Raw genomic sequence first — 12548 nt, forward strand, 5'->3', positions numbered from 1 at the left:
GCCCCGCGCCCGGCCAATGTCTCATTCATTGCCATCTTGTCCCTCATAAACAGCTTCCAAGAGAGGGTGCTATGGTTGTGTCCATTTCACAGATGAGAAGAGTGAGGCGTGGATGCATCCAAGGCCCCACTCCCTGGCTGCCCAATTCGCAAGCTCATGCTGGGAGCCACCATGGGGGCCTGGCACTTAGTACATGCCCAAGAAACATTCTCCTTCCCAGGGAAACACCCAGACGCCAGCTGGGCACTGCAACCTGCTCAGTCTGTGTAGGCTCCGGTTCCGGAAGAGGGTCCTGTGCCCACGGCCTGGAGCCCGGACGGCCGGCTGCCCAGGCTGGGTCCTTCCCAACATCTTGGCCACCGGTGCCCAGCCTTGAGGCAGTCCAAAGGGAACTGGCCAGCTCCGAGGGGCCGCTGGCTTCCCCAGCCTGGGATCGGCTGCAGGGCTTGGGGCCGAGCTGGGCACACTCCCCTCAGCTGCTGTCCGGCCCAGATGGCCACGGCTGGGGCAGCCTAGCTGGAGGAATGGCTTCTCTCATCTGCTCCTCTGTTTCCTGATGAGGAAACTGAGGCACCGGGCCCTGCTCCTGTGCTGTTTATGACATCTTTGGTCTTGGCAATCAGTGGGTGCTGGACACACGGTGTGTGCAAAGCCATTAGCACAGCGCCAAGCTAACTCCAGAGGCTCCGTGCACTAGGAAATATCATTGCTTTGATCATTCCCACAGCAACCCTGAGAGTGGTCTCCATTTATTTTCTTAAAACAAGGTCTTGCTCTGTCACTCAGGCTGGAGTGCAGTGGCATGATCACAGCTCACTGCACCCTTGACCTCCCAGTCTCAAGCGATGCTCCTGAGTAGCTGGGACTACAGGTGCCTGCTACCATGCCTGGCTAATTTTTTTTCTTTTTCTTTTTTTTTTTTTTGAGATGGAGTTTTGCTCTTGTTGCCCAGGCTGGAGTGCAATAATGGTGTGATCTCGGCTCACTGCAACCTCCGCCTCCGGGGTTCAAGTGATTCTTCTGTCTCAGCCTCCCAAGTAGCTGGGATTACAGGCATGCACCACCATGCCCGGCTAATTTTGTATTTTTAGTAGAGATGGGGTTTCACCATGTTGGTCAGGCTGGTCTCGAACTCCTGAGCTCAAAGTGATCCGCCTGCCTCGGCCTCCCAAAGTGCTGGGATTACAGGAGTGAGCCACTGCGCCTGGCCTATTTTTTTGTATTTTTTGTAAAATCGGGGTCTCACTATGTTGCCCTGGCTGGTCTCAAACTCCTGGCCTCAAGCGATCCTCCCTCTTCGGCCTCCCAAAGTGCTGAGATTACAGGCATGAGCCACTGTGCCACTGCTCCTGGCTTAATCATCATCTCATTTTGCGGATGAAGAAACTCAGGCCTTGAAAGGAAAGTGAGGCTGGGTGCGGTGGCTCACACCTGTAATCCCAGCACTTTGGGAGGCCGAGGCGGACGGATCACCAGGTCAGGAGATCGAGACCATCCTGGCTAACACGGTGAAACCCCATCTCTATTAAAAATACAAAAAATTAGCTGGATGTGGTGGCGGGCGCCTGTAGTCCCAGCTACTCAGGAGGCTGAGGCAGGAGAATGGCATGAATCCAGGAGACGGAGCTTGCAGTGAGATTGCCCACTGCACCCCAGCCTGGGCAACAGAGCGAGACTCCGTCTCAAAAAAAAAAAAAAAAACATTAAATGGGCATGGAGGCAGGCACCTGTAATCCCAGCCACTCGGGAGGTTGAGGCAGGAGAATCGCTTGAACCCAGGAGGCAGAGGTTGCAGTGAGCCAAGATCGCGCCACTGAACTCCAGCCTGGGCAACAGAGCGAGACTCTGTCTCAAAAAAAAAAAAAAAAAAAAAAAAAAGAACGGAAAGTGACCTGCGCAGGAGCACAAAGACCCGGGGGCTGTCGGAGACAGTACTTGGCTCAGGTGTCTGATCCCAGCACAAAACTGTGGATAAAATAACCCTGATGAAAAAGCCCATCACGGGGCCTGGGAGGGAGAATATTGCTCGTGGTTCTGACCCGCAGCTTTCCTTGTCTATGAAATGGATACAGCCAGGCGCGGTGGCTCACGCTTGTAATCCCAGCACTTTGGGAGGCTGAGGCGGGCAGCTCACTTGAGGTCAGGAGTTCAAGACCAGCCTGACTAACATGGTGAAACTCCGTTTCTACTGAAAATACAAAAATTAGCCAGGCGTGATGGCGCACGCCTGTAATCCCAGCTACTCTGGAGGCTGAGGTGGGAGAATCACTTGAACCCGAGAGGCGGAGGTTAGAGCGAGCTGCGATCGCACCACTGCATTCCAGCCTGGGAGACAGAGTGAGACCTTGTCTCAAAAAAATAAAAATAAATAAATAAAAATGGAAGAAAGTAATAACGGGGCGGACTCTGTCGTGATTGAGGTCTCCAAATGCCCTCAAGTGCTTCAGGAGTATCCTCTCCTCGCTACCTCCCAGCTCTGATAAGGCCTGGGCAATGTTTGGGCCCACGTGGAAGATGAGAAACAGGCTCAGGACAGTTAGGTGACTTGCCTGAGGTCACACAGCGATTGCATCCTGGCCTTGGGGTCTGGCGGGTGGGCGGGAGGGGCGTGATTCTCTTCCTGCGGCTTTCGACGTTGGTTCCTGCCACCTTCGTCTTTGACCTGGGTGATCCGTGGGTGGGGCTGGGGAGGGGGTCTGCCTGGCTGGGCTTGTCCACCTGCCCCCCAGCTTCAGCCCTCCGTGGAGGGGTCAGGGCTCTAGAGGGGGCGGATGTGACTCGTCCTGCATCCAGGCTGCCAGAGCCGATAACGCTGAGCTCAGCGTCTGTCTGCCTGCGCGTCTGCCAAGGAACCTAATTATTTTTAGATAAGATGGAGGAGTGGGCGCCGGGGCAGAGGGAGCACCCAAGCTGGGCGGGCAGTGGGGGAGTCGCCATCACAGAGACCACCCCTCAGCCTCCTCTCTCTGGGGTCCCTGAATGGCAACCTAGGACTAACAGCCGGGTCCCTGGGACTACAGGGGCAGAGGCTGAGGCTAAGGGACGTGACGTCTCCGGGACTCACCTCTCTGGTCCTCAGTTTCCCCATCTGTAAAACGGACATAGTGATAGACCTCCTGCATAGGGCTAAGGCGGGGCCGAATGGCTGAACCTCATTTTATTTTATTTATTTTATTTTATTTATTTTGAGACAGAGCCTTGCTCTTGTCGCCCAGACTGGAGTGCAGAGGCATGATCTCTGCTTGCTGCAACCTCTGCCTTCTGGGTTCAAGCGATTCTCCTGACTCAGCCACCTGAGTAGCTGGGATTCCAGGAGAGTGCCACCACACCCGGCTAATTTTTGTATTTTTAGTAGAGACGGGGTTTTGCCATGTTGGCCAGGCTGGTCTTCAACTCCTGACCTCAAGTGATTTTCCTGCCTTGGCCTCCCAAAGTGCTGGGATTACAGGTGTGAGCCACCGTGCCTGGCTGTTTTATTTTTGTTGTTGTTGTTTAATTTTATTTTCTGAGATGGGGTCTTGCTATGTGGCTCAGGCTGGCCTCCAACTCCAGTCGCCCAGACTGGAGTGCAGTGGTGCAATCCTGGCTCACTGCAACCTCCGCCTCCGAGGCTAAAGTGATTCTCCTGTCTCAGTCTCCCGAGTAGCTGGGATTACAGGTGCGCACCACCACACCTGGCTAGTTTTTGTACTTTTAGTAGAGATGGGGTTTCACCATGTTGGCCAGTCGGGTCTCAAACTCCTGACCCTGACCTCAGGTGATCTGCCTCCCTTGGCCTCCCAAAGTGCTAGGATTACAGGTGTGAGCCACTGTGCCCGGCCTGAACGTTTTACAGATGAGGCTCAGAGAGGGCAAGTGACTTGCTCAGGGTCACACAGCAAGAAAGCGGCACAGCTGGGATTTGAACATCAGTCTGTTAAGACTCCAGGTGTCTAAGCTGTTACCCACGACTGAGCTGCCCCTGCAGAAGCAGAGGGCTTACCCAACATACAGGTACACTGGCGCTCACAGGGCCTAGCTGGTGTCTGCAGGGTGCCTGGCCAGATGTCCGTGACCCTCTAGGGCAGCAGCCAAGGGAAGGGCCCCAGCAGAGACCCCGGGGCCTGGGCGTGTTTCGGGGCCACTGTCTGTCTCCACAGCACTGGCCCAGCCCAGGATGGGCCACCAGCATCAACACCTCATCTGTTCCTGGGGTGGGGTCTCTGTGACGTCACCAATGTTTTTTCCTCTCTTTGCAGACGCAGAGCAAAGTGGCAGTCCCCGGACAGGGATGGGCTCTGACCAGGAGGACAGTAAGCCCATCACGCTGGGTGAGTCTGGGGGCAGCGTGGTGGTGAAGGGCGGAGGGCACAGCCCTGCCCTCGTCTTTTACTTGGGAATCATTTGCTTGGCACCACTCATTTTACAGATGAGCAGACTGAGGCTCGGAGAGGTTAAGGGGCCTGTCCAGGGGCGACCAGGGAGCTGGGTTGGAACCCACGACTCTGAGCTCGCAGCTTCTGGGCTCTGAGGTGCTCGCCCCATGGGAGACCCCGGAGGGTTCTACAGTCCCATGGGACATTTGGGGGTTTTTGTTTGTTTTGTTTTGTTTTGCTTTCATTCATTTATTTATTTTGAGATGGAGTCTCGCTCTGTCACCCAGGCTGGAGTGTAGTGGCGCAATCTCGGCTCACTGCAAGCTCCACCTCCCGGGTTCAAGTGATTTTTCTGCCTCAGTCTCCCATTTAGCTGGGATTACAGGTGCACGCCACCACACCCGGCTAATTTTTGTATTTTTAGTAGAAACGGGGTTTCACCATGTTGGCCAGGTTGGTCTTGAACTCCTGACCTCAGGTGATCCACCTACCTCAGCCTCCCAAAGTGCTGGGATTACAGGCGTGAGCCACCGCGCCCGGCCTCTGTTTTTTTGTTTGTTTGTTTGTTTTTGAGACGGAGTCTCGGTCTGCTGCCCAGGCTGGAGTGCAGGGGTGCAATCTCGGCTCACTGCAGTCTCCACTTTCCAGGTTCAAGCAATTCTCCTGCCTCAGCCTCCCGAGTAGCTGGGATTACAGGCATGCGCCACCACACCCGGCTAATTTTTGTATTTTTGGTGGAGACGGGGTTTCACCATGTTGGCCAGGCTGGTCTCAAACTCCTGACCTCGTGATCCACCCACCTCGGCCTCCCAAAGTACTGGGATTACAGGCATGAGCCACCACACCCGGCTTTTTTAAAATTTTTTAAATTGTTTTTGTAAAGACAGAGTCTCACTATGTTGCTCAGACTGGTCTCAAACTCCTGAGCTCAAGTGATCCTCCTGTCTTGGCTTCCCAAAGCGCTGGGATCATAGGTGTGAACCACCACACCCAGCCCTCATGTGGTGTCTAATAGATGAGTAGGACAGTGTAATTCTATGTCGTAGGGATAGGAAGTGGGAAAATTTACCTCACTTAGACCACAGCAGTCACTTCCATCCTAGCCCCCAGCTCCTGCCCTTGTCCCCCGCCGTTTGTCCTTCTCACTATTGCCAGAGGACGCCTGTGAGCCCCCAAGTCAGGGCCCGTCCCTCCTCTGCCCACAGCCGTCTATGGCTCCCACCTCTCTTAGGGTAAAAGCCCAGGTCCTCCCTGTGGCCCACAAGGCCCTGCACAACCTGTCCCATCCCCACCCTGTCCTCCCCTCCTCCCTCTCTCCCCTCCTCCCTCTCTCCCCTTCACCCACTCCCAGCCACACAGACCTCCTTGCTGTTCCTCCAGTGCACCAGGCCCAGTCCTGCCTCAGGGCCGTTGCACATTCTGTTACCTCTGTCTAAACAGCTTACTAAGTGCTCGCTTGTTCTCTCCAAATCTCCCCTGGTCTCAGCTCAAATGCCCCCTTCTCAGAGAGGTCTACCCTAAACCCCTTCAGCACAAGCAGCCTGTGGCTACCCTCAATCTTTTTTTTTTTTTTTTTTTTTTTTTAAGACAGAGTCTCGCTCTTTCACCCAGGCTGGAGTGCAGTGGCGCGATCTCGGCTCACTGCAGGCTCCGCCCCCCGGGGTTCACGCCATTCTCCTGCCTCAGCCTCCTGCGTAGCTGGGACTACAGGCGCCTGCCACCTCGCCTGGCTAATTTTTTGTATTTTTAGTAGAGTCGGGGTTTCACCGTGTTAGCCAGGATGGTCTCGATCTCCTGACCTCATGATCCACCCGCCTCGGCCTCCCAAAGTGCTGGGATTACAGGCGTGAGCCACCGCGCCCGGCCAATTTTTTGTATTTTTAGTAGAGATGGGGTTTCACCGTGTTAGCCAGGATGGTCTTGATCTCCTGACCTTGTGATCCACCCGCCTCGGCCTCCCAAAGTGCTGGGATTACAGGCGTGCGCCACCGCGCCCAGCCTGGCTACCCTCAATCTCAGCCCTCTGTTTTCTTTCCTTCAGAGGAAGTTAGTGATTGCCTATGGATTTGCTTAGTTGCTTAGTGACTGCACGGGTGTTTGCTCATCTCCCAAGTGGAATGTCACCTCCTCGAGGGCAGAGGCTTTTTCTGTCTAGATCTCTGTTGTGCCCTCAGGGCTTAGAATGGGGCCTGGTGCAGAGTGGGTGCTCAATAAACATTTGTAGAAAGAAAGGAAAGAGAGAGGGAGGGATGAAGCAGAGAGAAAAAGACAAGAGAGGATATATGGGGAGAGGAAGGAGGAGAGATGAAAAAGAAGGAAGGGGCCGAGTGCGGTGGCTCACGCCTGTAATCCCAGCACTTTGGGAGGCCAAGGCAGGCGGATCACCTGAGGTCAGGAGTTCAAATCCAGCCTGACCAACATGGTGAAACCCCATCTCTACTAAAAACACAAAAATTAGTTGGGCATGTTGGCTCACACCTATAATCCTAGCTAGTCGGGAGGCTGAGGCAGGAGAATCGCTTGAACCCAGGAGGCAGAGGTTGTGGTGAGCCGAGATTGTGCAGCCTGGCAGACACAGCGAGACTCCATCAAAAAAAAAAAAAAAAAAAAAAAAAAGAAAGAAAGAGAAAGAAAGAGAGAGAGAGAGAAAAAGAAGGGCCGGGTGCAGGGGCTCACGCCTGTAATCCCAGCACTTTGGGAGGCTGAGGCGGGTGGATCACCTGAGGTCAGGAGTTTGAGACTAGCCTGATCAACATGGAGAAACCCCATCTCTACTAAATATACAAAAATTAGCCGGGCGTGGAGGCACATGCCTGTAATCCCAGCTACCCGGGAGGCTGAGGCAGGAGAATTGCTTGAACCCGGGAGGCGGAGGTTGCAGTGAGCTGAGATTGCACCATTGCACTCCAGCCTGGGCAACAAGAGTAAAAACTCCAACTCAAAAAGAAAAAGAAGGAAGGGGCCAGGGCGCAGTGGCTCACACCTGTAATCCCAGTACTTTGGGAGGCCGAGTCAGGTGGATGACCTGAGGTCAGGAGTTCAAGACCAGCCTGGCCAACATGGTGAAACCCCATCTGTACTAGGAGGACACGGGAGGCTGACCTAGGAGAATTGCTTGAACCCGGGAGGCGGAGGTTGCAGTGAGCCAAGATCACACCACTGCACTCCAGCCTGGGGGATAGAGTGAGACTCTGTCTCAAAAAAAAAAAAAAAAAAGGAAAGGAAAAGAAGGAAGGAAGAGAAAGCGAGTGGGTGAGGCGTCCTTCTTGGAAGGACCGGAACAGGCGTGTACAGGGAGGCTGAAAGGTTCTCGGAGGTTCACAGGCCTGAGGCTACTCCTCAATGGCCCCTGGTGACTCCTCCGTCTGTGACCCGGGTCCTCCTCGGCCTCCTGTGATCCCCAGACGCCTCTCTCCAAGCCAGATGTTGGAGGGAGGTGGGGGCAGCGGCGCTTGGCCTGGTCCCCTGGGGAGCTTGGGCGTCTGGAAGAGGAAATCACGTCCTCCCAGCTCGCCAGGGAGTCCCCCAGAGATGGAGCTGAGCAGGCGCTGCACAAACAGGAAACCCCGGTGGGGGGAGGCGGAGGAGGCGTGCGGACACCAGCTGGCCAGCTGGGTCAGCAGGAAACGGCTCTGGCCACTTCTCCTGGACACTCGGGGGCCACCGCTCTGTCCTCTTCAGAATGTGTGGCCCTGAACCTCCCAGCACGGGGCAGGGTTCATTGTCTTCACTCAGCAAATGACTGTAACAGGGGGCCGGGTGCGGTGGCTCACGCCTGCAATCCCAGCACTTTGGAAGGCTGAAGCGGGAGGATCGCTTGAGCCCAGGAGTTCAAGACCAGCCTGGGTAATATAGCAAGACCCAATCTCTACCAAAAAAAAAATATATATATATATATATATACACACACACACATACACGCACACGCATACATACATACAAAAATTAGTCAAGCATGGAGATGCATGCCTGTAATCCCAGCTACTTGGGAGGCTGAGGCAGGAGGATCGCTTGAGCCCAGGAGTTTGAGACCAGCCTGCACACACACACACACGCACACGCATACATACATACAAAAATTAGTCAAGCATGGAGATGCATGCCTGTAATCCCAGCTACTTGGGAGGCTGAGGCAGGAGGATCGCTTGAGCCCAGGAGTTTGAGACCAGCCTGCATAACATAGCAAGACCCTATCTCTACAAAAAGTAATAATAATAATACGAAAATTAGCCAAGCATGATGATGCGTGCCTGTAGTCTCAGCTACTTGGGAGGCTGAGGCAGGAGCATCACTTGAGCCCAGGAGTTCGAGGCTGCAGTGAGCTATGATTGCATCACTGCACTGGCGCCTGGGCAACAGAGCAAAACTCTGTCTCTAAAAAGAAAGGAAAGATTGTAACGGGGGACTGGCGGGGGTTTGGGTCTGCAGAACTGGACACAGCCGTGAGCTCCCTGCAGCCCGTGCTGCCCCCTGGGGGCCGGGAGAGAAACTGCTCCCACCGCCGCCCAAAAGCCAAGAGCCTGTGCCACCTCCAAACCGACCAGGCTCCCTGGCTCTTTCCACTGCAACCCTGCTGGCCTGCAACTTGCCAAGTGCGTTTCTACCCCGGGGCTTTTGCACGGGCTGTTCCCAGTGCCGGGAACATCGTGGCCCTCAGGGAGGTGATGAAACATCATCCCCATCAGAGAAGCCAACAGTCACGGGGCGGTTGCCAGGCGCTGTTCTCGGAGCTTTGCAGATTTTAACAAGTTCCTTCCTCTTATCCAGTCTCATCTTGAGGTCTTTGTAAAATGCCACCATCGCAGTCAGGCTTTCTCTGAGCCCTGGGTGTAAAATAGCCTCCCTCCCCACCCTAGCGAGTTCCCCACCTGCCGCCTGCCTTACCACAAGCTGATGCACCTCGCATTTTACTTAATGAGCTTTTAATTTGTAGTAACATGTGCATAATGTACAATGTATCATTTGTAGCCATTTTTAAGTGTCCAAGTCAAAGTGCACTAAGTACATTCACCTCTATCTAATTCCAGAACATTTTTTTCCCCCAGGCTGGAGTGTAGTGGTGCTATCTCGGCTCACTGCAACCTCCGCCTTCCTGGTTCAAGCAATTCTCGTGGCTCAGCCTCCTGAGTAGCTGGGATCATAGGCACACACCACCACACCCAGCTAATTTTTTGTACTTTTATTAGAGACGGAGTTTCACCACGTTGGCCAGGCTGGTCTCAAACTCTTGACCTTAAGTGATTCTCTCGCCTCAGCCTTCCAAAGTGCTGGGATTACAGATGTGAGCCGCCGAGCCTGGCCTAATTCCAGAACGTTTCATCCTCCCTAAAAGAAACCTCATCCCCATCAGCCACCACTCCGCATCTCCTTTCCCAGCCCTGGTGCCCACGCATCCCCTTCCTGTCTCTGCGGCTTGGCCTGTCCTGGACATTTCAGAGAAATGGCTCACGCCTGTAATCCCGGCACTTTGGGAGGCCAAGGCGGGTGGATCACGAGATCAGAGTTCGAGACCAGCCAGACCAAGATGGTGAAATCCCATCTTTACTAAAAATACAAAAATTAGCCAGGCGCGGCGGCAGGTACCTGTAATCCCAGCTACTTGGGAGGCTGAGGCAGGAGAATCGCTTGAACCTAGGAGGCAGAGGTTGCAGTGAGCCAAGATCATGCCACTGCACTCCAGCCTGGGCGACAGAGTGAGACTCCGTCTCAAAAAAAAAAAAAAAAAGAAAGAAAGAAATGGCATCACACACTGTGTGGCCTTTTGTGTCTGGCGTCCCTCACTGAGTGATGTCCTCAAGGTGCATCCATGTTGTAGCCTGTGTCAGAGCCTCGTTCTTTTATTTTTATTTATTTACTTTTTTTGAGATGAAGTCTCACTCTGATGCCCAGGCTGGAGTGCAATGGCACAATCTCAGCCTGTAGCTGGGACTACAGGCACCTGCCACCATGCCCAGTTAATTTTTGTATTTTTAGTAGAGATGGGGTTTCATCATGTTGGCCAGGCTGGTCTTGAACTCCTGAGCTCAGGTGGTTCCACCCGCCTCAGCCTCCCAAAGTGCTGGGATTACAGGCATGAGCCACCGCTACTGCGCCCAGCCCAGGGCCTCATTCTTTTTCCTTTTTTTTTTTTTTTTTTTTTGAGACAGAGTCTTGCTCTGTCACCCAGGCTGGAGTGCAGTGGTGCAATCATAGCTCACTGCAGCCTCGACCTCCAGGGCTCAAGCAATCCTCCCGCCTCGGCCTCCCAAGTAGCTGGGACTACAGGTGTGCACCACCACTCCCAGCTAATTTTTGTACTTTTTGTAGGGATGGGGTTTTGCCATGTTGCCCAGGCCGGTCTCAAACTCCGGGGCTCAAGTGATCCACCTGCCTCAGCTTCCCAAAGTGCTGGGACTACAGGCACACACCACCATACCCAGCTAATTTTCATATTTTTTGTAGGCACAGGGTTTCGCCATGTTGCCCGGGCTGATCTCAAACTCCTGAGCTCACGAAATCCGCCCACCTCAGCTTCCCAAAGTGCCGGGATTACAGGCATGAGCCACCACGCCCGGCATCCTTTTCACGGCTGAGTCCTATTCCAGTGTGTGGATAGACCACGCTGTGTTTATCTCTTCATCTTTTGAAGGGACATTTGGGTGGCTTTCCAGTATGAGCTGTGGTGAACAGTGCTGCTAGGAACACTCGTTGACTTTTGCTGACCTATTAATCTTGGCTGCTGTCTGTCGTTCACACTGGACTTTGAGTCTCACGGGGGTGACTGCTTCCGTCTGTATCATCTCCTGCTGTGCCGGGGCCCCGCTCAGAATCAGACACTGTGGATGCTTAGTAAACACCTGTTGAGTCCATGAATCCCTCCTACAAGGGTGTCCAAGGGCAGGACAGGGCTGTCCCCAAGCTGTCTGAGGTTGGCCAAGGCTCCCCACCTCTCGGGGACAACTTTGATTTCCAAATCTGTGAAATGGGTCCAAACCACTCCAGTCAAGAGAGGACAGTCTCCCTTCCTTTGATATTAGGTAGGAGCGATGCCGGGGACACTGGGGGTTTTAACTGCGGCTGGTGGGCCCCCCATTCAATGCCCCATTTTAACTGACCCATTGCTGGGTGCCAAGCTCTGGTCCAGGCACGAAGGACACTGCAGGGTCGGGGCAGACAGACATCCCTGCCCACACAGACCTCCCAGTCTGGAGGGGAGAAGAACAGGAAGCCAGAGTATCTCGAAGGGTGACAGTGTGCAAAGCAAGCCAGCCGCCCCTCCCAGGCAGTTGGATGCAGATCTCATGACAACCCCGATGATGGGGTTGATGGTTTCACTTTTGCGATCAGGGAAACCTGGAGGCTGAGAGAGGGAAAGTGACCTGCCCCAGATCACACACTGAGGCAGGCGATGGGGCCGATGTGAGCCCAGGCCTCCGCTTTCCACTCGTTTTTTAAGAGCGGGTCTCGCTTTGTTTCCAGGCTGGAGTGCAGTGGCACAATGGTTCATTGCGGCCTCCACCTCCCAGGCTCAAGTGATCCTCCAGCCTCAGCCTCCTGAGTAGCTGGGACTACAGGCACGGACACAACACCTGGCTAATTTTAACACTTTTTGTAGAGATGGGGTCTCACTGTTCCCCAGGCTGGTCTTGAAGTCCTGAGCTCAAGTGATCCTCCTGCCTCGGCCTCCCACAGTGCTGGGATTACAGGCATGAGCCACTGTGCCCGGCCTGCTGTTCACTTGAATGCAGCATTCCACAGGATGGGGGAACCCGGATGAAGGCTGTGTGAAGGCCCACGCTGGACAAGGACCCCCCCCGTGGGGCCTTCCCCATCAGACTGGAGCTGTCATTCCCCCACTGCACAGGATGGACAGGGGGAAAGCCCAGGCTCGGGCCAGCCCCCAGGAGTCCAGGCAGCCCTGGAGTGTGGGGAAGGGAAATAGGCCCGGCTCAGCCCACTGACCTCGCTGTCTTCCTGTTCCAGACACAACTGACTTCCAGGAGAGCTTTGTCACCTCTGGCGTGTTCAGCGTCACTGAGCTCATCCAAGTGTCCCGGAGTGAGTGTTCCTGTCAGCCCTGAGCTGGGTCCTGGAGAGGGGAGGGGGCCGCAGGGAGGAAGGAGCCCACCCCCCTCACCCTAGTCCTTGTCCTTGCCAGACACCCCCCGTGTCACTAAGCCAAGGTTCCTAGAAAGGGAGGTAGCCAGGCCCTTC

At 54.5% G+C, this 12548-nt stretch overlaps 1 protein-coding gene across 7 annotated transcripts in view; it reads left to right on the forward strand.

Moving 5' to 3' along the window:
* NFIC (nuclear factor I C) overlaps window positions 1-12548 on the forward strand; it is a 105780-nt gene that overhangs the window by 59025 nt on the left and 34207 nt on the right. For all 7 annotated transcript variants that reach the window (XM_055248331.2, XM_063620668.1, XM_055248330.2 and 4 more), the window contains exons 3-4: window positions 4239-4310; window positions 12318-12392. In XM_055248331.2, coding sequence (XP_055104306.1) covers window positions 4239-4310; window positions 12318-12392 — 147 coding nt within the window. The remainder of the gene's footprint in view (window positions 1-4238; window positions 4311-12317; window positions 12393-12548) is intronic.

Source organism: Symphalangus syndactylus, chromosome 17, assembly GCF_028878055.3.
Source record: "Symphalangus syndactylus isolate Jambi chromosome 17, NHGRI_mSymSyn1-v2.1_pri, whole genome shotgun sequence".
Taxonomy (NCBI): domain Eukaryota; kingdom Metazoa; phylum Chordata; class Mammalia; order Primates; family Hylobatidae; genus Symphalangus; species Symphalangus syndactylus.